The 26,477-nt window shown below is 38.2% G+C and overlaps 1 protein-coding gene and 1 non-coding gene across 2 annotated transcripts in view; both read right to left on the bottom strand.

Moving 5' to 3' along the window:
- Positions 1-26,477, bottom strand: part of LOC148954157 (uncharacterized) — a 60,442-nt gene continuing 33,965 nt past the window's right edge. Inside the window, exons 5-6 of the mRNA XM_089086178.1 lie at positions 8,169-8,341; positions 1-306 (exon numbers count right to left, since the gene is read on the bottom strand). Of these exons, the coding sequence (XP_088942304.1) occupies positions 124-306; positions 8,169-8,341 (356 nt within the window). The 3' untranslated portion in view covers positions 1-123. The remainder of the gene's footprint in view (positions 307-8,168; positions 8,342-26,477) is intronic.
- TRNAL-UAA (transfer RNA leucine (anticodon UAA)) lies at positions 17,143-17,225 on the bottom strand. Its single transcript has one exon. It is a non-coding gene; the product is annotated as a tRNA-Leu (tRNA).

Raw genomic sequence — 26,477 nt, forward strand, 5'->3', positions numbered from 1 at the left:
TGAGACAAAATATTGTAATTTAATTTTTCGTAATAACGGTACAACAATAATGCAACGAAGATTAAATATAGGCTGCTTTCCTTCCACTTAAAAAGCTCAGGGCAACAGCTTAGTATATATACTTCACGAAGCTTGGTGTGACAACTTATTTTCCATCATTTCAACACAATTGGCTGCCATGTGATCAAGTGTCTGCAGCTGACGTGACAGAGGTCGTAGGAAAAACTTAGATAAATGTAAGGCCATCCAGGTGCATTGTTCAGTTGATCCGAATACAAGCTTTTGGATAATCCTGGGACATGTTCCCTGAAAATCGGATAATATTTAATGACCAAGAGTAAACGAGGTTTGGAATAGGAGCAGGTCGCCCTTTTAATGGGCATGACGTAATAAGTAGTGTCCTTTCAATGTCAATTATATTATCTTTATTTAAACTCGTGTGTTACTTGCAAAGTGTCCTTGCCTATAGGGTATTTGAGACATTTTTATTGATCGGTCCTCTTTTGTTTATTTTAGAAACCTGGCTACAACACAGTAAAAATTACTTAGCAATAAACGATAGAATATGAACATCAATATTGACAAAAAAAAACAACAACAACAGAAGTGTAGCCAAATGCGAGAAAAAATATTAACCTCTCAAATATAATTCAAACAAGAATACTAAACAAGGATTACCCACTGTTTTCTTATTTCCTGAAACAGATCACAATTATTTTCCTTGATTGTTATCATTTATCTTGATGAAGGTATTAAGATCCGAGGACACAATTTTAATGAATGACCTAATAATCTAAGGATTGACAACCCTTTTGGCAGTTAGAGCAGAACAACAATGTGCCTAGGGGAATCAAAAGTCCGCTTTGCGTCGTGTCATCCCAAAACTATTCCTCCCAGAATAAAATTAGAAGGTTTGGGCTTATTTGGATCCAGAAAAAGCAGTTCTTTTAGCTCGTATCTAAGAGCCAATACAAAGAAAATGTTAGAAGAAACATAAAAAGTAATTGCAGCAAAACAAATTATTTTCTGTTTTTTTTAGGAGTCTGCCAGGTGAGAAAAGATGGGGGTAGCTTTTTCTCAGAGACCCATCAGTTTTTCATATTCTTTGGGTCCTGGAAGCAAAATAATCTAATATAAAAACAAAATCTTTGATATAAACACAATTTATTAACTATAATATGTAACTTAACTTCAAACAGTATCAGTGGTGTCAATTCGCAAAAACCCGGGGGGGGGGGAGGGGGGCAAGACGTACCCCCCCCTCTTAATTGACTCCACTGACTAGTTATTATAAAGTAAGTCAACAGGTATTATGAACCACTTTAAACCGTAGTCAGAATTCAACTAACTATAATATTTACAACTCTTGCTTATATACTAGCAATTCATTGCTTCGTCACTCGGCGTGCACTCTTCTGTGACGTCAGCCCATGCGACAGGTCAGGTAAGCCATTAATTGGTACATAACAGTTCCTCCCTTTCCTCGGAGTTTGTAAAGCATCAAAGGTTTGTGTTACGTTAAACTTGGGGAGCATATAATTCGATAGCTTTGTTCCCTCTGCGATTATGATTTTTTGGCCATCGTCATTGGTGAAAACAATTTCATTTGTCACTATAGTTGGTAGAGGGGTAGCAGGAAGAGTGTATTCAATCATTTTTATAAGGGACTCGTGCTGTTTCCTCCGTACAACTGCCCCTGGACGTTTCCTTTTTTGCTTTGTTGGTGTGAGAAATGGGATATCGGTAGCATTATTCACAGCCGATAAGGCTGGTCGGAGCTCCCCGGTGGCGCCGGATGCTTCCCCGACTGGCTCGAGTTCCGGAAGGTCCTCAAAGTTCTCGTAAAAACCCTCGGCGATGCCGACAAGCTTCGCAAACGTCCCGTCTATTTGAACGTCCCTGTTTTCATACAGAATGATTTCTGCATCGTCTGCCATCTAAAAAAGACTAATATCAACACACTTATTTACATACAGAGCAACACCTGCTGCTTAGAGGGGCGCAAGGGTGGCCGCTTTAGCATGTAATTTCCCTGGTCTTGCACGGATTGTGAAACTATACTCTTGAAGAGACAGAGCCCATCTTTCAAGGCGATGGTTACTGCCTCTCACAGATTTTAGCCATTCCAGGGGATTGGGGTCCGTTATACCTCAAAATGTCGCCCATATAGGTAGTAGCGGACTCGTGACAGGACCCAAACCACTGCAAAACACTACTTCACGATCGTCGCATATCGAGTCTCTCTGTCCAGCAGTTTTCTCGACAGGTAGCAAATTGGATGCTCTCCATCACTGAAGGATTGGGACAGCGTGGCTCCAATTGCTATGTCGGAGGCGTCTGTTTGCAAGAAGAAAGTTTTGGAAAAGTCAGGAGGATACAAAACTGGGTATGATCTAATTCTGCATTTCAGTTCTTCGAACAACACTTGGTGTTTAGGCTCCCATGGTAAAATGTCAGGTATTTGTATCCTGGTTAGTGCGCTGAGTTCCCTTGTGAGTCTGGCATACCCCTTGATGAACCGAGAATAATAATTGGTCATTCCAAGGAAGGTTCTCAGCGCTTTCTTGATTGCTGGGCGCTGAAATGCTTTGATTACTTGTACTTTATTCAATACTGGACTGATCGTACCTTCCCCCAAGGTGTGTCCCAAATATTCTACTTTGGTATAACCAAACCTACTCTTCCTGGTATTGATTTTTAGGTTCACCTCGTTCAGACGTTTTAAGACTTCACTCAGGTGTTTCAGGTGCTGTGCTAAAGTGTCGCTGAAAACTATTATGTCATCGAAGTGTGCCCGAGCGTGTGGGTATTCTCTGAATACTTAATCGATCATCCACTGGAAAGTAGCGGCTGCGCCTTTCAGCCTAAATGGCATTACACGAAACTGGTAATGACCAAATGGAGTCGAAAATGTAGTTTTCTTGACCGAACTACTTGCCATCTTTACTTGCCAGTATCCTTTTCGGCAGTCTATTATCGAGAAAAACTGGGCAGTCTGGAATTTTTCCCATATTTGATCAATACGCGGCATGGGACAGGCTTCGAATTTAGTTATAGCATTTACTTGCCTATAGTCAGTGCAAAACCTCCATTCGCCGTCCTTTTTTTATTACGAGAAGTAAAGCAGGGGACGACCATTCGCTATGTGAAGGTTCGATAACGCCATCTTGTAACATTTTTTTCATTTCTTGTTTCAGCACTTCCCTCTGAGGCTGTGGCACATGATACGGTGAAACTCGAATGGGATGGTAGATTCCAGTGTGTATTTCGTGTCTTACATTTGTAGTCCCGAGACTCGTTGACAGAACTTCTTTCTGGGCGATGATTTTATTTAGGATTTCTTCCCTCATCTCGTGTGGCAAGGCGGGGCTTATATCTGGCATTACATCACATCCCTCTTTTTCATAAATTTGAATGGTAACTGTGGTTTCTTCTTCTTCATCGACCGTTGCGACGAAAACTTCATTACTATCTTTCTCATTTCTTTCCTCAAACTTCCTTAGGAGGTTGATGTGATAGATTGCTTTCTTTTTCCTTGAGCCTCTAAGCTCTATTTCACAGTCGATTGATGAAATAATACGCAGCACCTTGAATGGTCCTTGCCAAGGTACATTAAGTTTGTTACTTCCTTCCGGTAATAAAAGTAGAACTTGGTCACCGATGGACAAGGTCCTTGGCTTCGTCGCTTGGTCGTAGTACCGCTTCATTTTTGCTGCTTCAGTTGCTTTTGTTTCTGTGGCAAAATCGCATATTTCGGATAATCGCACGCACATCTGTCGAATTTATTCTGCAATAATTATTGGGTCTTCTCCCGTCTCATCTTCCCACTCTTCTTGCATTAGGTCCAGGGCACCGCGAGGATTCCGTCCGTACAGTACCTCGAATGGTCTATACCCAAGACACGGATGCGTTTTTTCTCGATATGGGAATAGTAAGAAGGGTATAAACTTGTGCCAGTCGTTAGTTGATGTCCCTACGTATTTGCACATTAGAGTCCCAATGAACCTTTCAGTTTGTCCATCCGTCTTTGAGTGGTATGTACTTGGCCTTATTGGCTTTATATTCAGTACCTGGTATAACTTCTTTAGGACAGAACACAGGAACTGAGTTCCCTGATCTGTCAAGATTTCGTCGGGAATTCCATAACGTGAGACGAACTTGGCAACTTCATCTGCAATAACGGGTGATTTGTTGACCTCAGTTGTTTAGCTTCAAGATATCTAGATTCGTATTCAGTAATAACTAGAAGCCACCGATGACCTGTGGAGCTTTTAGGTAGGGGTCCTACTATGTCCATGGTGGTTCTCGAGAATGGCTTAGTTATGTTGGGAAGAGACCTAAGGGGTACCTTTTCCTTTGGTTTGTGCCTGGCCGTCATTTAACGAGCTGTGCATAACTTGATGTAACTACCGATGTCTTTGCAGACTCTGGGCCACCAAAATCGACGTAGAATGCGTTCAGTGGTCCGAGCCTTGCCTAAATGACCACTCATCACGTTGTCATGACCTATCTTGATAATCTGTGATCTATACTCACTGGGAACAATAAGCTGCTTGTTTGTTCTACCAAGATGATCAGTCCAAAGTCGGTAATAAATTCCGTCTTGGAATAAAAACTGCTGAGGAAGAGAGCCATCACTTTCTTGTGTTGCTTTCTCTCTCACAAAATTCAAAGTTGGGTCGTTTTCTTGGAGCTGAGAAAGTATTCCAGATTTGGTTGTCTGGCGTTCCCTGCAGGTTGTAATGTTACTGTCTAATTCCTGATCAGAACCCAGATTTCCAGCTTTGGTGGTTGTGTCTGAAATCAGTCCCTTGTTATTGGGGTCAGACTGATCTGTGACAGACGAATGAGGCAGGGTAGTGACCTCTGTGTGAGAAATCGTTTGTCCTGAGCTTGAAATGATTCCTTAATGATCTCTGCCTGGCTTGAGATCATGTCACCACAAAGGCTTCTTTTGTTTCCATTTCGGGTGGATCCTGGACGTTAATCGGAAGCACGTTCTCTGTGAATCTCGGAAAATTTCTTCCCAGTAGAATGTTTTGGGGTAATTTGGGGCAGATCCCTGCTTCAATCAGTTCTTCAAGAATTCTTCCTGCGCGATTCATAAGCTGTAGCGTCAGAAGTCCAACGACATATTCTATTTTTCGGCCTTCCGCCGAAACATATTTCACAGTTTTCCCATGAATGGGGTAAAATCCCTTGACCCGTTTGGAGTTTACCATTGTAAATTCACATCCTGAGCTAACCACTAAAGGTAGCATTTGCCCATTGCAGCGAGCCTTGACAACGTATCCAGGCATGGGGGTTGATAGCTCCTCCAACAGATTAGATGCATTTACCCTTACTTTTTTGGCTCTTGGGTTTAGCGTTTGCCTCCCTCGCATTCTTATTTTGTATGTGACGTTGAGTTAGGATGGTAATAGCAACGTTTTGGTGAGGGTTTGTGTGATTTGCCTTCCAGACCAGGAATCTGTTGAAGCTTGGTGAGAGGTCCCTTTGTTTGAGCTACCTCCTTCTTCAACGGTCGTAGAGACTTGTCCCAGTCATCGGCCTTTCTGATGCATTCTTTCAGGATTTTTGCACCACTCTGACCTAAGAAAACCGAAAGGTCTGGGTTAGCAGTTGTAATGAACTGCTCCACTACAATTTTTTCTAGGACCTGATCTAAATGACTGGCCAGGTTGGGTTCTGCCGTTCTTTGTTCCTTCACCTTCTCAAAACAGAGCCATTTTTTGGCTGATGTAGTGAGGTAGTCAGGTGAGGTAGTGAGGTAGTCCCCGTATTCTGTATAAGACTCACCTGAGCGCTTTCTAGCATGTCGAAATCGTCGGAGAAGTCTCGCTATTGACATGGAGCTTCTTGAGAATTGCTGTTGTGACCTCGTCGAAGTCGCTAGCTTTGGCAGTTGGTAGGGCTTTATAAGCCTGCAGAGCCTTCCCGGAGAGGTTTGCTACAAGCCTGGCCACCCACGCGGCTTGAGGTAAATTGCAGGCAGTCACAGTTCTTGCAAAATCTTCCAAGTAGGCCTCCACGTCGTCACCTTCTCTCAGTGGGGCCATATAGAAGGTCGTGGCTACAGACTCAGTGAGAATCCGGATGCTGGTTTTTACAAGCTCTCGGTCTTGTTGCATCTCCTTCTTTAGGTGAAGTACTAGAGATAGCTTGTTTTCTTCGTTCAGCTTCCGCTCTGGCATTAAAGCTTCTCCTAATGCTTTCTGCTGGTTTTCCACCAAGGCTTTTGTCAACTGAACCACTGAATGGTGGAAGGCTTCTAGCAAAGGCTTCTAGCAATGGCTTCAAGACAGTCTGCTTTATCTTTGACGTTGTTTCTAGATCTTCCCCTTCAGAATTATGCTTGGTTCTTGACCTTGTGTGGTAAGGAACAAAGTCAGTCCTTGGAGCTCCTGCTTCCCTGGATTGTTTTTTGTCTCCTTGTCGTCACCAGTGCAAAAGATAAAATTATACGGGCTTAACTTATGGATGTATAATCGCAAAGAACCTGGAATTAGAACTCGAAGGAGCAAAAAAAAAGAAAAAAGAGAACAAGAGAAGAGAGAAAAAAAAAGAAAGGTGGATTTCTGTTCGGAAAAAAAAAGAAAAAAATAATAAAAGTGGATTTCTGTCTGGAAGTAGACCCGTAAACAGAGATCAGAAATATAAAATGGATTTCTGTTCAGAAGTAAACCCGTAAACAAAAATTAGAATGATAACAAAAGTGAATTTATGTTGAATTTAACGTTAAAAAGTTTAAAAGTTATTCACTTTAAAAAGTGAATTTACGGTACTGAACCCGAAAACAGAAATTAGAACGAAAAACAAAAGCGGATTTCTGTCCGGAAGTAAACCCGTTAACAGAAATCAGAAGAAGAAGAAAAAGTAGATGTCTATGCGGAAGTAAACCCGTAAACAGAATTCAGAAAAGTAAAAAAAAAAAAATGGATTTCTGTTCGGAAGTAAACCCGTAAACAGAGATAAAAAAAAATAAAATAGATTTCTGTTCGGAAGTAAACCCGTAAACATAAATTAGAACGAAAACAAAGTGAATTTCTGTTCGGAACTGAACCCGTAAACAAGAATCAGAAAAGTAAAACAAAAAATGGATTTCTGTTCGGAAATAAACCCGTAAATAGAGATCAGAAATGAGTAAACCCGTAAACAGGAATCAGAAATAAGAAATAAAAATGGACTTTTGTTCGGAAGTAAACCCGTAAACAGAAATCAAAACAGTAAAACAAGAAAAATGGATTTCTGTTCAGAAGTAAACCCGTAAACAGAAAGAGGAACGAAAACAAGAAAGGGATTTCTGTTCGGAAGTGAACCATAAAACAGAAATTAGAAACGAAAACAAGAGAGATTTCTATTCGGAAATAGAAACAAATGAGTGAATTTTCTGCTCAGAACTAAACCCGGTAGCAGAGATTTAAAGTAGTCTTTCTTCGGAAACAGAACCCGGAAAGAGCTCACCTTGGGAAAGGATCCCTCCGCTGGTCACCAGATATTATAAATTAAGTCAACAGGCATTATGAACCGCTTTAATCCGTAGCCAGAATTCAACTAACTGTAATATTTACAACACTTGCTTATATACCAAAGTATAATCACCTACGGAACAAGCACTGACAAAACCTATCCTCTCCACACAAAAAAAGTGACCCTTTGTTACACAATTTACACAGACCCTTAGGTTATTTTTAAGACCCTTAGTTACACAATTCAATACAAATTTCCAGGTAACTCGTCGCCTGAATCACGCTCTAGCATATTTTATTGGCTGGGAGCAAAGTACTTTGGCTCGGAGCGATTAAGTAGTACAACATTTTGCGTCTAGAGGCGCTGAGGTACGCGGGGTCACTTTTGGAGAGTTTTGTCAGTACTTGTTCCGTAGGTGATTATACTTTGTTATATACTAGCAATTAATTCCTTCTTCACTCGGCGTGCACTCTTCTGTGACGTTAGCCCATACGACATAACACTAGTACAAACAAAATACACGAATTTAGTCGCGTAAACATAATGAACAACTCGAGGACAATTAAATGGGCATTAAGACAAAATCTATGTTCATTACTTCATTACATTTTGTTTTTATTAAGAATAAAAAATCCTTAAACACAAATAAGAAATACAAATAAAAACTTAATATAAAACGAAAAAAAAATTCAGCTCACCTTCAAACTAGTATAAACTAAGTACGAGAAACTTAATCCGGCATCAACAATGGACAATTCAAGGATTTTGTCCAAAAATTCGGAATCGATTTCACCCAAGATGCTTGGATGAATTTCGGTTCGTTTCATTTTCGTTCTTGTAAGCTTTAGCTGCTGTTCAGTTTCAAGTTCCCCTGAAAAATATTACAATACAATTTATCTTACATAACTTTAACAACACTTGTTTCTGGTGATTCCTTATAACTTGACAGTTCTTAATATTGATTGGTTTCCTCCTGAAACCAGAACGACAGGACAACCAATAGATATCCTCCACTTAGAAATCCACGCCAAAACTATACTTTTTGGGGGGGTCGGATCCTCCAAAATAGCACTATGATATTCTTTCCCTTCCAAAAGTTGACTTGAATCACATATAAAAGTGGGCTGTGTTCACTCAGGGATGTGCCAAGGAGAAGGGCCCCAAGGCCCCCCAAAAATCTTTTAATTTTCCGAATTTCTGGGCACGTATTATTAAAATTATCGAATAAGATTCACCTTTTTTCATTTACCCCCCCCCCCCCCCTGTGAAAGAACCCTTCTCACGTGCCTGTGTGTACTACCCTGGGTAGTACATACAGGGTAGTACTAGAGCTTACCCTGGGTAGTACACATAACTTTATTTTGTATTGTTTAGGATAAAAACATTGCGGTTGTCAAGCTTTTCTCTTGCAATTTTCCTGATGCAATGCTGCAAAAAAAAAATCTGAACTTCGAATAAAAAAGTATTCTTTCGTTGTTTTGGCTTCTTGTACTTCAGCATTTTAGGAGAAGTGCTCATTCAAATCATATGATAATGACAAATACAAGGTTAAAACAAGAAAATCCCGCGAATTCAAAGGGGCAGTGCCCTCACCCCATCGATTGGCGTGGGTGATGTCGAAATCAGTGAGCAATTCATGCACGCCTCGATGGGGTGGGGCACTGCTACGATGTCCCAGTGGTCCACTAGTGCTGGAGAAAAAGCACACAACTAAAATAAAAATAGGCATAAGAATTTCAAGCTTTTTTGTTCAAAATTCCCGAAAATGTGTTTTCGCAATTTTACTGCTAGGATAAACATAAATAGTATTTATTTGTACTTATTTCAGCTAATTCCTGAATAAGCGATGAATTTGACTGAAAATATTTTTTCACTAGGCTATTTTTTACAAGACTCGTTTTTTAATTTCCATTTTCTAAGGGGACTAAGAAGTGGAGCATTCAACACGATTATTCTAAGCGTCCGGTTAAGGCAGTAGTGGTTTTAGGCATCATAATATGGGGGGGGGGGCAATGTATACCACAGGAGAGTATAAATATAAAATAAAAGGAATTGAATGCCAGATGTCAGAAAAACTAGAAGGGGGGCAGCTCCCCCAGACCCTAGAACCGCCACCATGTTAAGGATCTTACACCTTGGAGGTTCCAATCGTACATATTTTATGCTTCCACGTCTATCTATTCGGGAAATGACATGAAGTCCCATTTTTGTTTGTGCTATACGCCACCTTACACCTTAAATTTGCACTAATAATACATATGTAAGCATTAACTGTAAAATGAGCTCTTAGAAAGATTTCTACGATGTGTTGGTGCCCTAATCTTGCTGGGGAAATAAAAAGAAAAAAAAAAAAAAAAAAAAAAACACATCAGCGTTTCAAGCTCTTTCGAAATTTCCGAAAAATTTATTTAGGGAATTAACTTTTCCTGTTAAGATGAACATAGATAACAGTTGTTATTCCAAAATCAAATTGTGGATTTTATTTTTCATTGGGCAGTTTTTTTTCAAAGCGTGATTTTTAGTTTCTCTTGCTAAGGGGACTGGGAGAGGCAATAGACAAGAGGGGGAGTTGTAAATATTTACAAGTTAAGGGTTTTTGACACGGAAATTATAGCCTAATGGTAAAATCTTTATGCTTCCCAGCCTTTTAAACCAGAAACGACACCATAAACTGCCATTTTTCGGGCCATTTGGCACTTTACGATGGTGTTATTAAGACGAATTTACAAAAATCCCATAAATATAACCAATAACCCATTGACATGGGTTGACAATAACCCCAATAACCCTTGGAAATAATCCTTTAGACTTTTTTCTACGGTATTGCAATAGCTTGCTAGTTCTGCTAGTCAGTAGACGATTTGTGAAACTTACTAAGGGGGCTCGGGGGGGGGGCAGTATACAAGAGGGGGATTGTATACCTCTAGTTAATAGTTTTTTACCATTGAGATTCTAGTAGTACTCTTTTATGCTTCCCAGCCTTTTCACTCGAGAAATGGCACCAAAAAGTGCCAATTCTGTTGCTATGTAGCACTTAAAAATGGTATTACTGAGAATAATTTATAAAATCACTTAGATATGATTAGTAGCTTTTAAAGCCATTAAACATCTCTCTACAATGTTACAGCTACCAGCTGGCATTACTAGAAAAAAAAAGTAAAAATAAGAGACATCAGTGCTATCCATGTAAAAAAGGAGTTTCCCCTGTTGTTCAAGGTGAGGGACTGTAATTCTTCTCTACAATGTTTTGACCATGATTATTCCAATGGTACTCTTTTCATTTCGAACCACTGCCATTTTCAAGCTCTTTCAAGCTCTTTTTCGAAAGTTCTGTAAATTTGTTTTCGCAATAAACTTCTACTATTCTGATTAACCGAAATAATAGTTACCATTCCGGAATCAGCTTCGAATGGTAATTTGTTATCACTAGATATATTTTTGCAAAAATCGTTTTATAAGTTCCTGTTACTACGGTTTTTATTTTAAAGAAACTGCCCCCCCCCCTCCTAGAATCTGAAAAACACTTTTTTGCATCTGAGTAAGAAATGGGAAAAATGATCATTGCCCCTTTCCTCCAGAATTTTCATGAATTGGCACGCTTGTTAGTAGCAGGAATGAAATAAAAACCCAAACACTGAAAAACCCTAGTTTTTAATACTTTAAAAAACCTTTCTTCCGATAGATGATTGCTGCCTCAGACGAGGCATTCAAATCTATTTGAGCTATAACATTTTTCTATTCGGTATGATTCTATTGCAAAAAGACTGCCATTGTTTGACCCCAACCCGTGTTACTACTTTTTTGCGCTTTCGATTACAGAGACTTAAACAGGATTTTGATAGTCATCATTTGAGATTCATTATTTAAATTTGATAAATTTATCGTTTGTACAGGGGATTGAATTTTCCAGTATTTTTACGGATTTTAAATAATTAATTACCTTATCTTCTCTGCTCCGAACCTGGTATAAGAAAAAGCTAAATATAATGATAGTTCAAGGTCAATTTTGCCGTGAATATACATGAGTGTGAGCAAGGGGATACCCAGATTTTTGTTCGGGGAAAAGAGTTACAAAAAAATTAAAATAACCCATCAAAAACTTCTTTATATGCATTTTTGCTACGTTTTACGAGTCGGATATATTTTTATTTATTTATTCATTTTATTGTTTTGTGGGGGGGGGAGGGGTTCAAAACCGGTAGTGCCCCCGGATACGGCCTTGGGTGTGAGCATGGGAAGGAAACAGAGGTTAAATGGGGGTTCTTGTGCCCCATTTAACCTCTGTTCAGTTAAGATTTCCTGAACATAATGTATCTCAGCTAAGTGAATACCAAGCTGTTCTTGGCAGAAAAGACATTTTGATTCAGTGAACACATATGTGGTATCCTCTCCCACCAAAATACCCCTGACTTCCACCCTAATACTTCGGGTCTATATATACAATCGTCTATAGCCTTTGGTTTTATTGGACAATCTGTCCGTACAACATCGGTTCATTTCTTATAGATTGCATATACGCTTTGGGGATGAATACCCCAACACGTGTTAGTATGGTTTATGCGACTGGAAGGCTATATAAATATAGCTTTTTGACAGTTTTAAGCCAATTGGGTATCTCCAACTTTTCCAATAAAAGATTTTGGCCCTATCTGGGCCACAATTATATTTTATGGAAAAAAATAGCCCAGATCAGTACCTTGATGCTGTAACATCTTTTTTTTACTTAGAAGGGAACCCAATTTTGATCCTATTTGAGGGATAACCCCCTATAACGTAAACATATATTCTATACATACTTTTTTCCTTTATAAAAGGATAAGCACTTCGCATTGGGATTTATCTACATAAGGCATTATGTCAATCTTAAACCTAAGCCTAAAAAAGGATTTGTTTCTGCAACAGATGCACGACGTGTTTTCTGCAAAATTTTTATTGATGATACCCAGTGTGATCTTTGTAGCTAGATTGTCTTATTCAACATTTCATTGCTAATTTAGTATCAATTTCTTCTTCATTTTCTTTCTCTCCAAAGGAGCTATTTCTATTCACATAAAATGTTTATTCGACTTCATCCTAGTAGTGAATATAAACTGGCAATTGAACACTTTGCGTATTACGTAGCTCATTTAGTTTCGTAACTGTGGAGATGAGCGTTCTTAATTTTTTTTTATCCCCTCCCCCTTTTTTTCAAAAACTCTAGTGCATATAATACAACTAATAGTTTAAAAAATTAGAGAAGGAGATATATTACTGATTTTGATTTTTTTGGTTTGGGGGAAAATAATCCTGTATTTTCTTGGTGTTTTATATTTTTTTAGTGATTACTGAGTAGTGTTTGCAGTCTTGGTATTTTGAAGTGTCCAATGGGTAGTGTTTGTAGTATTGGTGTTTTATAGTGTTTACTAGTTAGTCTTTGTTGTGTTGGGGTTTTGTAGTGTTTACTGGGCAACGTTTGAAGCATTTACTGGATAGTTTTTGTAATCTTGGTACTTTGTAGCGTTTATAAAGTAATGTTTGAAGTGTTGGCGTTTTGTAGTGTTTGCTGGGCAGTGTTTGTAGTTTTTACTTGGTAGTGTTTGTGGTGTTGATAATTTTCAGTGTTTATTGGGTAGTGTTTGTAGTATCGATGTTTTGTAGTGTTTGCAGTGTTGGTATTTTGTAGCGTTTATAAGGTAGTGTTTGAAGCGTTGGCATTTTTTAGTGTTTAATCATGTACTTGAATACGGAGAATGTTCTGAAAGTACATAGGACAATAAAAATGAACTCTGGTCTTTTCAAATGGTTTAAGTGGAAACTTACACAAGGACATTTATCTATAAAATTAGGAAAAATCAAGAATTCAATTTTAATTCGAAACACCATTAATTTGCAATTATGTAGTTTTTGGTGGTAGCAGGCACCAAAATAAAAAAGAACAACGTGGATCAAAAATCAGCGAAAAAAAACCGCTAAGAACAAATGGCCCCAAACGGGTTGAGCAGAGACAAATTTCCTTCTTGAGGAATGAATAGGCCTAAAATGGGTCTAGAAGGCAAAAAATATTTTCATTTTGGCTTTATTGGCACTATTAGTAACTCATTTTAAATTCAAACCCAATTCAAGCAAAAAAAATGCAGAAAAATAAAACGAGACAAGTCTCACGAAAAGTGTTCCCTTTTCCGGCCCCTCTAAAAAGAAGAAAAATAAACAAAGGTGTTTTTGGCTCTTTTGCCGCTCATTATATAAGCTACAAGCATATGGATCATGAGCAATTCCTTTCTCCCACACACCAAATTTTATTAATAGTTCATTCTGGATTCTATGGAAAACACAAAGCATAACAACTTGAAAAGAAAATTTTATTGTTAACAGAAAAGCAATTTTATTATCTCCCTCTCCAGGATCTCAGCAGTTATTATGGTTTGTCACTCCACATAACTCTTCACGAAACTTACAAGCACATGGATCACAATTTCCTTCCCCATGCCCCCCTTGATTAATAATAACTCATGTTAAATTCTAGTAGTGAAGATTTTTTTTCCATCTAGTTGTGTGCGTTTTGGACATTTTGCAGTAATTTTTTTTCTTGAACCAATTGCACTGCTGTTACATAATAGCGTTACAAATTTACACTCTATCTTTTATGCGATATTACCAATCCTTTTAAACAATCATAAGTTTAACTTTGCATGGTTACGTACAAATATGCTGCCATGTTTTGACTTCAGCAGGTTTTACAATTTTTTTTTTCACTTTTGAATCATATACTATAACAAGATTTGAAACATTTCAATTAAGATAGATCATTAAAACAAATATATTTTACCTTTGTTAGAAGTTAAATTTTCATAAATACTTTGGCCAGGCTTCCATAATTGACAATTTGTTATTTACTGAGAACTGCAGAGACATTTACCCAATATTTCTAGCTGCACTTGGAGGGAGGGGGGAAAAGAGAACCAGTTGACATTTTAAAATTTCTGCCAAACTGTTCATGGTGGTGGGCTTTGGAACTATTTTCCTGTCTTAAATTTAAATATTTGATTTATGAAAAAATTAAACATAGAATGTGACAGTGTGTAAGTAGGGTGTGTAAGTAAGTTTTTCAACTTACTGGTAAAGTAAGTTCTCATTAACTGCTCTCATCTACTATTTGTCTCACGGGCTATTGCAGAGATGTATCGAAAAAAAACTTTCATAGACCATTTTGATCAAATACATAAAACCACCAATATAAAAAATCCAAAAAGAAAATTCACTGCTCGTTTTGATTTTAGTAAAAACCAGTTAAATCAAATTCATTTGATTCTCCCAGCAATACGTTAAATTGCATGGTGAAGCAGAACACCATTGTGTGAGGATCCACCTCTGCAAGGTGGTGGAGAGGAGTGGCTTACCACCAACACCCATTTAGCCAAGAAACCACCTCTCTTGAAATCATAAAAAAGGGCTCAATATTATGCCAATATCCGCTACCGCGTCTGGGGTAACCGACGAACAACCAATTTTGAAGGATGATAATGCGATTTTACATGCTACCGCGTCCAGGTTAACCGACGAACCTACCGAGCTCGAGGAAGCCGACAATCCTAGCCTAGGACGACCCCAACCCGGGACGAAAAACCACACGGTTGTTCTGTTCCGACAAAAACCACCCAACACTTTGGCACGCTAAACATCCAAACACTTGCCAAACTGGAAAAACTAGATCTTGCACTTAGAGAACTACAGAGGTACAATTAGGATGTTATCGGCCTCTCTGAGACTCACCTCCCCCGAACGAGTGAGAAAAACCTGTCTTGAACCTCCCTCTTGTTGTCCAGCCTAGGATTCTGAAGGTGTAGGATTCTTCGCATCACCAAGTGAAAAAAATATATGGGCATAGACTCCCTAAGGGAAATGGATTTCCGAGAAATTGATTGCGTAATCGAAGGAAATGACCCTATTGATACTGAACGAACACCATATATGGGCATAGACTCCCTAGGGGAAATGGATTTCCGAGAAATTGATTGCGTAACCTAGCCTCATGAGTTCGTGACCCCACACCATATATGGGCGTAGACTCCCTAGGGGAAATGGATTTCCAAGAAATTGATTTGTTGGTGTTCTTCCAGGAGAATTGTCTCCGGGCGAAGTTTGTACATGCGCTTTCAAGGTCAATTGATTTGTTGGTGTTCGTCCAGGGGAATTGTCTCCGGGGCGAAGTTTGCATGATTTGTTGGTGTTCGTCCAGGAGAATTGTCTCCGGGGCGAAGTTTGCACATGCGCATTAACCTGTCAAGGTCAATTTATTTGTTGGTGTTCGTCCAGGAGAATTGTCTCCGGGCGAAGTTTGCACATGCGCATTAACGGTGGGGAAGAGAACATCTATGAGATGAAGAGATTAACGCGGGAAAGGGTTTCCTCAGAATTTTAAATGTGACAGCGCAGGGATGCCAAAACAAAAGGAACACGCAGAAATTACGTTTAGGGATTATTTGGACGAAACAAATTAATCGACATTTTAGAAGATGATTTGAGCGAAACCGTTTGAGGTATTTTGTGTCTCCTTCTAAACCAATCAGGGGGCCGGAAATATTAGCGGGAGAGGATTGCAGAGAATATAAAGAAAGGATTTTTACTATGGCCAGTGACGTCACAGGAAAAAAAATTAATAGACAATACAATTCGTGACGGGAGTCTATATATGGGCATAGTGACGTCACAGAAAAAATATCAATAGACAATACAATTCGTGACGGGAGTCTATATATGGGCATAGTGACGTCACAAAAAAAATATCAATAGACAATACAATTCGTGACGGGAGTCCATATATGGGTATAGTGACGTCACAGAAAAAATATCAATAGACAATACAATTCGTGACGGGGCTCCATATATGGACATAAACTCCCTAGGGGAAATGGATTTCCAAGAAATTGATTACGTAATCGACTAGGACAAATGGATTTCTGAGAAATTGATTACATAATCGGTAGAACCCTATCAGGAGGTCATGACGGGAGTCCATATATGGGCATAGAATGACGTAATCGACTAGGGAAAATGGATTTCTGAGAAATTGATTACATAATCGGTAGAACCCTATCAGGAGGTCGTGACGGGGGTCCATATATGGGTATAGAATGACGTAATCGACTAGGACAAATGGCATAGCCTGACGTAATCGACTAGGACAAATGGATTTCTGAGAAATTGATTACATTATCGGTAGAACCCTATCAGGAGGTCGTGACGGGAGTCCATATATGGGTATAGAATGACGTAATCGACTAGGACAAATAGATTTCTGAGAAATTGATTACATAATCGGTAGATCCCTATCAGGAGGTCGTGACGGGAGTCCATATATGGGTATAGAATGACGTAATCGACTAGGACAAATGGATTTCTGAGAAATTGATTACATAATTGGTAGAGAGTGTTTGATTCTATTTGTTTGCATGTCTGGGTTGATGTTTGGAAGTTCAAGAATTTGTTTTTGTTGGTTGGAATGTATACAGTGTCTATCTCTCTCTGTTTGGAAGTTTGATTATATTTGTTTGCATGTCTGGGTTGATGTTTGCAAGTCCATGAATTTGTCTTTGCTGGTTTGTATATATAAAGTGTATGTCTTTAAATCCTTTTACAGAAGTTATTTAGTGAAATCACAAGACATGATGCAAGAAAAAAAAGTACATAAAAAATTGTCAGGTGTGGGGTTCGAACCCACGACCCCGTATGGGGACCAGATCTTAAGTCTGGCGCCTTAACCACTCGGCCAACCTGACCTGTAAACAATTGTGTCTGGGTTGGTGTTTGCAAGTCCAAGAATTTGTCTTTGTTGGTTTGAATGTCTAAAGTGTCTGTCTTTCTCTGTTTGTGTGTCTGATTCTATTTGTTTGCATGTCTGGGTTGGTGTTTGCAAGTCCAAGAATTTGTCTTTGTTGGTTTGAATGTCTAAAGTGTCTGTCTTTCTCTGTTTACGTGTTTGATTCTATTCGCTTACATGTCTGGGTTGGTGTTTGCAAACCCAAGAATTTGTCTTTGTTGGTTTGAATGTCTAAAATTTCTATCCTTCTCTGTTTGTGTGTCTAATTCTATTTGTTTACATGTCTAGGTTGGTGTTTGCAAGTCCAAGAATTTGTCTTTGTTGGTTTGAATGCCTAAAGTGTCTGTCTTTCCCTGTTTGTGTGTCTGATTCTATTTGATTGCATGTCTGGGTAGGTGTTTGCAAGTCCAAGATTATGTCTTTGTTGGCTTGACTGAATAAAGTGTCTGTGTTACTCTGTTTGTGTGTCTGATTCTATTTGATTACAGGTCTGGGTTGGTGTTTTCAAGTCCAAGAATTTGTCTTTGTTGGTTTGAATGTCTAAAGTGTTTGTCTTTCTCTGTTTACGTGTTTGATTCTATTTGGTTACATGTCTGGGTTGGTGTTTGCAAACCCAAGAATTTGTCTTTGACGGTTTGAATGTCTAAAGTTTCTGTCCTTCTCTGTTTGTGTGTCTAATTCTATTTGTTTACATGTCTAGGTTGATGTTTGCAAGTCCAAATATTTGTCTTTGTTCGTTAGAATGTCTAAAGTGTCTGTCGTTCTCTGATTTTGTGTCTGATTCTATTTGTTTACATGTGTGGGTTGGTGTTTTTAAGTCCAAAAATTTGTCTTTGTTGGCTGGAATGTCTAAAGTGTTTGTCTTTCTCTGTTTACGTGTTTGATTCTATTTGGTTACATGTCTGGGTTGGTGTTTGCAAACCCAAGAATTAGTCTTTGATGGTTTGAATGTCTAAAGTTTCTGTCCTTCTCTGTTTGTGTGTCCAATTCTATTTGTTTACATGTCTAGGTTGGTGTTTGCAAGTCCAAATATTTGTCTTTGTTGGTTTGAATGTCTAAAGTGTCTGTCTTTCTCTGTTTGTGTGTCTGATTCTATTTGTTTGCATGTCTGGGTTGGTGTTTCCACGTCCAACTATTTGTCTTTGTTGGTTTGAATGCCTAAAGTGTCTGTCTTTCCCTGTTTGTGGGTCTGATTCTATTTGTTTGCATGTTTGGGTTGGTGTTTGCAAGTCCAAATATTTGTCTTTGTTGGTTTGAATGACTAAAGTGTCTGTCTTTCTCTGTTTGTGTGTCAGATTCTATTTGTTTGCATGTCTGGGTTGGTGTTTCCACGTCCAACTATTTGTCTATGTTGGTTTGAATGTCTAAAGTGTCTGTCTTTCACTGTTTGTGTGTTTGATTCTATTTGTTTGCATGTCTGGGTTGGTGTTTGGTTGGTGTTTGCAAGTCCAAGAATTCGTCTTTGTTGGTTTGAATGTCTAAAGTGTCTATCTTTCTCTGTTTGGGTGTTTGATTCTATTTGTTTGCATGTCTGGGTTGGTGTTTGCCAGTCCAAGAATTTGTCTTTGTTGGTTTGAATGTCTAAAGTGTCTGTCTTTCTCTGTTTGTGTGTCTGATTCTATATGTTTGCATATCTGGGATTGATGTTTACAAGTCCAAGAATTTGTCTTTATTGGTTGGAATGTCTAAAGTGTCTTGTCTTTCTCTGTTTTTGTATCTGATTTTATTTGTTTGGATTCCTGGGTTGGTGTTTGCAAGTCCAACTATTTGTCTTTGTTGGGTTTGAATGTCTAAAGTGTTTGTCTTTCTCTGTTTATGTGTCTGATTCTATTTCTTTGCATGTCCGGGTTGATGTTTGCAAGTCTAAGTATTTGTCTTTGTTGATTTGAATGTCTAAAGTGTCTGTCATTCTCGGTTTGTGTGTCTGATTCTATTTGTTTGCATGTCTGGGTTGGTGTTTGCAAGTCCAAGAATTTGTCATTGTTGGTTTGAATATCTAAATTGTCTGTCTTTCTCTGTTTGTGTGTCTTGTTCTATTTGTTGGCATGTCTGGATTGGTGTTTGCAAGTCCAAGATTTTGTCTTTTTTGGTTTGAGTGTCTAAAGTGTCTGTCTTTCTCTGTTTGTATGTCTGATTCTATTTGTTTGTATGTCTGGGTTGGTGTTTGCAAGTCCAAGAATTTGTCTTTGTTGGTTTGAATGTCTAAAGTGTCTGTCCTTCTTTGTTTGTGTGTCTGATTCTATTTGTTTGCATGCCTGGGTTGGTGTTTGCAAGTCCAAGTATTTGTCTTTGTTGGTTTGAATGCCTAAAGTGTCTATCTTTCTCTGTTTGCGTGTCTAATTCCATATGTTTGCATGTCTGGGTGGGTGTTTGCAAGCCCAAGAATTTGTCTTTGTTGGGTTGAATGTCTAAAGTGTCTGTCTTTCTCTGTTTGTCTGTCTGATTCTATTTGTTTACATGTCTGGGTTGGTGGTTGCAAGTCCAAGAATTTGTCTTTGTTGGTTTGAATGTCTAAACTGTATGTCTTTCTATGTTTACGTGTCTGATTCTATTTGGTTACATGTCTGGGTTGGTGTTTGCAAGCCCAAGAATTTGTCTTTGTTGGTTTGAATTTCTAAAGTGTCTGTCTTTTCTCTGTTTGGGTGTTTGATTCTATTTGTTTACATGTCTAGGTTGGTGTTTGCAAGTCCAAGAATTTTGTCTTTGTTGGTTTGAATGCCTAAAGTGTCTGTCTTTCCCTGTTTGTGTGCCTGATTCTATTTGCTAGCATGTCTGGATTGGTGTTTGCAAGTCCAAAGAATTTGTCTTTGTTGGTTTGAATGTCCAAAGTGTCTGTCTTTCTCTGTTTGTGTGTCTGATTCTATTTGTTTACATGTCTGGGCTGGTGTTTGCAAGTCTAAGAATTTGTCTTTGTTGGTTTGAATGTCTAAAGTGTCTTTCTTTCTCTGTTTGGATGTTTGATTCTATTTGTTTGCATGTCTGGGTTGGTGTTTGCAATTCCAAGAATTTGTCTTTGTTGGTTTGAATGTCTAAAGTGTCTGTCCTTCTCTGTTTTTGTTTCTGATTCTATTTGTTTGCATGTCAGGGTTGTTGTTTGTAAGTCCAGGAATTTTTCTTTGTTTCTTTTAATGTATTAACTGCCTGTCTTTTTCTATTTGTGTGTCTGATTCTATTTTTGGCATGCGAGGGCTGGTGTTTGCAAGTCCAAGAATTTGTCTTTGTTGGCTGGAATGTCTAAAGTGTCTGTCTTTCTCTGCTTGTGTGTCTGATTCTATTTGTTTGCAGGTCTGGGTTGGTGTTTGCAAGTCGAAGTAGTTGTCTTTGTTGGTTTGAATGCCTAAAGTGTCTGTCCTTCTCTGTTTGTGTGTCTAATTCTATTTGTTTGCATGTCTGGGTTGGTGTTTGCAAGCCCAAGTATTTGTCTTTGTTGGTTTGAATGCCTAAAGTGTCTGTCCTTTTCTGTTTGTGTGTCTGATTCTATTTGCTTGCATGTCTGGGTTGGCGTTTGCAAGCCCAAGAATTTGTCTTTATAGGTTTGAATGTCTAAAGTGTCTGTCTTTCTCTGTTTGTGTGTCTGATTCTATTTGTTTGCATGTCTGGGTTGGTGTTTGCAAGTCCAAGAATTTGTCTTTGTTGGTTTGAATGCCTAAAGTGTCTGTCCTTCTCTGTTTGTCTGTCTAATTCTATTTGTTTGCATGTCTGGGTTGGTGTTTACAAGCCCAAGTATTTGTCTTTGTTGGTTTGAATGCCTAAAGTGTCTGTCCTTCTATGTTTACGTGTCTGATTCTAGTTGTTTAAATGTCTGGGTTGGTGTATGCAAGCCCAAGAATTTGTCTTTGTTGGTTTGAATGTCAAAAGTGTCTGTCTTTCTCTGTTTGTGTGTCTGATTCTATTTGTTTGCATGTCTGGGTTGGTGTTTGCAAGTCCAAGAATTTGTCTTTGTTGGTTTGAATGTCTAAAGTGTCTGTATTTCTATTTTCGTATGTCTGATTCGGTTTTTTTGCATATCTTGGATGTTGATTGCAAGTCAAAGTATTTGTCTTTGGTGATTTAAATGTTTAAATTGTATTCCTTTATTTGCTTGCGTGTCTTATTCTATTTGTTTTACCGTCTGGGTTGATGTTTGCAAGTCCAAGAATTTGTCTTTGTTGGTTTGAATGTCTAAATTGTCTGTCTTTCTCTGTTTGTGTGTCTGATTCTATTTGTTTGCATGTCTGAGTTTGTGTTTGCAAGTCCAAGAATTTGTCTTTATTGGTTTGAATGTCTAAAGTGTCTGTCTTTCTCTGTTTTTGTGTCTGATTCTATTTGTTTGCATGTCTGGGTTGGTGTTTGCAAGTCCAAGTATTTGTCTTTGTTGGTTTGAATGTCTAAAGCGTCTGTCTTTCACTGTTTGTGTGTTTGATTCTATTTGTTTGCATATCCTGGGTTGGTGTTTGCAAGTCCAAGAATTTTTCTTTGTTGGTTTAAATGTCTAAAGTGTCTAAATGTCTAAAGTTCTCTGTTTGTGTGTCTGATTCTATTTGTTGACATGTCTGGGTTGGTGTTTGCAAGTCCAAGAATTCGTCATTAGGTTCATCTAACCTCCAAAACCATAGGTTAGTTTAGGTTAGGTATGAATAAATATTAATAAATAAATAGAAACATTTCATCATCTTTAAGTTAGGCTAGGTTAGGTTAGCTTATCATGAGCGCTCATGATAAGCTAACCTAACCTAACTTAAACATGGTACAAAGTCGACCTGAGGGGATATTACGGCGAGTATGGTTAGGTTAGGCTAGATTAAGTTAGGTTAAGTTAGGTTAGGTTAGCCTACGTACGCGCGCTACGTAGGCTAACCTAACCTAACTTAACTTAATCTAGCCTTAAATCTAGCACTTTAGACATTCAAACCAACAAAGACAAATACTTGGACTTGCAAACACCAACCCAGACATGCAAACAGATAGAATCAGACACACAAGCAGAGAAAGACAGACACTTTAGACATTCAAACCAACAAAGACAAATTCTTAGACTTGCAAACACCAACCCAGACATGCAAACAAATAGAATCAGACACACAAACAGAGAAAGACAGACACTTTAGACATTTAAACCAAAAATGACAAATACTTGGACTTCCAAACACCAAACCAGACATGCAAACAAATAGAATCACACACACAAACCAAGAATGACAAACACTTTAGACATTCAAACCAACAAAGACAAATACTTGGACATGCAAACACCAACCCTGACATGGAAAAAAATCGAATCCGACACAAAAGCATAGAAAAACGTACACTTCAGATATTCAAACAAACGTAGACAATAGTTGGACTTGCAAACACCAACACAGACATGCAAACAAATAGAATCAGACACCCAAACATAAACAGACAGAGACTTTAGACATTCCAACCAATAAAGACAAATTCTTGGACTTGTAAACATCAATCCCAGACATGCAAACATATAGAATCAGACACACAAACAGAAAAAGACAGACACTTTAGACATTCAAACCAACAAAGACAAATTCTTGGAATCAAAGAGAATCAAACACCCAAACAGAGAAAGATAGACACTTTAGACATTCAAACCAACAAAGACGAATTCTTGGACTTGCAAACACCAACCCAGACATGTCAACAAATAGAATCAGACACACAAACAGAGAAAGATAGATAGTTTAGACATTCAAACCAACAAAGACGAATTCTTGGACTTTCAAACACCAACCCAGACATGAAAACAAATAGAATCAAACGCACAAACAGTGAACGACAGACACTTTAGACATTAAAACCAACGAAGAGAAATAGTTGGACGTGCAAACACCAGCCCAGACATGTAAACAAATGGAAACAAAGACACAGACAGAGAAAGACAGACACTTTATTCATTCAAACCAACAAAGACAAATACTTGGACTTGCAAACACCAACCCAAACATGCAAACAAATAGAATCAGACACACAAACAGTGAAAGACAGACACATTAGGCATTCAAACCAACAAAGACAAATAGTTGGACGTGGAAAAACCAACCCAGACATGCAAACAAATAGAATCAGACACACAATCAGAGAAAGACAGACACTTTAGACATTCAAACCAACAAAGACAAATATTTGAACTTGCAAACACCAACCTAGACATGTAAACAAATAGAATAAGACACACAAACAGAGAATGACAGAAACTTTAGACATTCAAACCGGCAAATACTAATTCTTGGTTTTGCAAACACCAACCCAGACATGTAAACAAATAGAATCAAACACGTAAACAGAGAAAGACAAACACTTTAGACATTCAAACCAACAAAAACAAATTCTTGGACTTGCAAACACCAACCCAGACATGCAAAAAAATAGAATCAGACACACAAACCGAGAAAGACAGACACTGTAGACATTCAAACCAACAAAGACAAATATTTGAACTTGCAAACACAAACCTAGACATGTAAACAAATAGAATTAGACACACAAACAGAGAAGGACAGAAACTTTAGACATTCAAACCGTCAAAGACTAATTATTGGATTTTCAAACACCAACCCAGACATGTAACCAAATAGAATCAAACACGTAAACAGAGAAAGACAAACACTTTAGACATTCAAACCAACAAAGACAAATTCATGGACTTTCAAACACCAACCCAGACATGTAAACAAATATAATCAGACACCCAAACAGAGAAAGATAGACACTTTAGACATTCAAACCAACAAAGACGAATTCTTGGACTTGCAAACACCAACCCAGACATGTCAACAAATAGAATCAGACACACAAACAGAGAAAGACAGACAGTTTAGACATTCAAACCAACAAAGACAAATTCTTGGACTTGCAAACACCAACCCACACATGCAAACAAATAGAATCAAACACACAAACAGTGAAAGACAGACACTTTAGACATTCAAACCAACAAAGACAAATAGTTGGACGTGGAAACACCAACCCAGACATGCAAACAAATAGAATCAGACACACAAACAGAGAAAGACAGACACTTTAGACATTCAAACCAACAAAGACAAATATTTGGACTTGCAAACACCAACCCACACATGCAAACAAATAGAATCAAACACACAAACAGGGAAAGACAGACACTTTAGTCATTCAAACCAACAAAGACAAATAGTTGGACGTGCAAACACCAACCCAGACATGCAAACAAATAGAATCAGACACACAAACAGAGAAAGACAGACACTTTAGACATTCAAACCAACAAAGACAAATATTTGAACTTGCAAACACCAACCTAGACATGTAAACAAATAGAATTAGACACACAAACAGAGAAGGACAGAAACTTTAGACATTCAAACCATCAAAGACAAATTCTTGGATTTGCAAACACCAACCCAGACATGTAACCAAATAGAATCAAACACCTAAACAGAGAAAGACAAACACTTTAGAAATTCAAACCAACAGAAACAAATTCTTGGACTTTCATACACCAACCTAGGTATGCAAAAAAATAGAATCAAACACACAAACAGAGAAAGACAGACACTTTAGACATTCAAACCAACAAAGACAAATATTTGGACTTGCAAACACCAACCTAGACATGTAAACAAATAGAATTAGACACACAAACAGAGAAGGACAGAAACTTTAGACATTCAAACCGTCAAAGACAAATTCTTGGGTTTGCAAACACCAACCCAGACATGTAACCAAATAGAATCAAACACGTAAACAGAGAAAGACAAACACTCTAGACATTCAAACCAACAAAGACAAATTCTTGGACCTGCAAAAACCAACCCAGACCTGTATACAAATGGAATCAGACACACAAACAGAGTAACAAAGACACTTAGACAGATACTTTATACATTCAAGCCAACAAAGACAAATACTTGGACTTGCAAACACCAACCCAAATATGCAAACAAATAGAATCAGACACACAAACAGGGAAAGACAGACACTTTAGGCATTCAAACCAACAAAGACAAATTCTTGGACTTGCAAACACCAACCTAGACATGTAAACAAATAGAATTAGACACACAAACAGAGAAGGATAGAAATTTTAGACATTCAAACCAACAAAGACAAATTCTTGGGTTTGCAAACACCAACCCAGACATGTAAGCGAATAGAATCAAACACGTAAACATAGAAAGACAGAAACTTTTGACATTCTCACCAACAAAGAAAAATTCTCGGACTTGCAAACACCAGACCAGACATGCAAACAAATAGAATCAGACACAAAAACAGAGAAAGACAGACACTTTGGGCATTCAAGCCAACAAAGACAAATACTTGGACATGCAAACACCAACCCAGACACAATTGTTTACAGGTCAGGTTGGCCGAGTGGTTAAGGCGCTAGACTTAAGATCTGGTCCCCATACGGGGTCGTGGGTTCGAACCCCACACCTGACAATTTTTTATTTACTTTTTTTCTTGCATTATGTCTTGTGATTTCACTAAATAACTTCTGCAAAAGGATTTAAAGATATACACTTTAGAAATTCAAACCATCAAAGACAAATACTCGGACTTGCAAACATCAACCCAGAAATGCAAATAAATAAAATCAGACAAAAAAAGAAAGAGCGACAGACAGTGTAGACATTCAAACCAACAAAAGCAAATTCTTGGACTTGCAAATAGCAGCCCAGATATGCAAACAAATAGAATCAAACACTGTACCGATTATGTAATCAATTTCTCAGAAATCCATTTGTCCTAGTCGATTACGTCATTCTATGCCCATATATGGACTCCCGTCACGAGCTCCTGATAGGGTTCTACCGATTATGTAATCAATTTCTCAGAAATCCATTTGTCCTAGTCGATTACGTCATTCATTACCCATATATGGACTCCCGTCACGAGCTCCTGATAGGGTTCTACCAATTATGTAATCAATTTCTCAGAAATCCATTTGTCCTAGTCGATTACGTCATGCTATGCCATTTGTCCTAGTCGATTACGTCATTCTATACCCATATAAGAACCCCCATCACGACCTGCTGATAGGGTTCTACCGATTATATAATCAATTTCTCAGAAATCCATTTGTTCTAGTCGATTACGTCATTCTATGCCCATATATGGACTCCCGTCACGACCTCCTGATAGGGTTCTACCGATTATGTAATCAATTTCTCAGAAATCCATTTGTCCTAGTCGATTACGTAATCAATTTCTCGGAAATCCATTTCCCCTTGGGAGC

The sequence above is a fragment of the Artemia sp. Qi Xiang Cuo genome, chromosome 3 (assembly GCF_049724085.1).
Source record: "Artemia sp. Qi Xiang Cuo chromosome 3, ASM4972408v1, whole genome shotgun sequence".
In the NCBI taxonomy this organism is placed as follows: Eukaryota; Metazoa; Arthropoda; class Branchiopoda; order Anostraca; family Artemiidae; genus Artemia; species Artemia sp. Qi Xiang Cuo.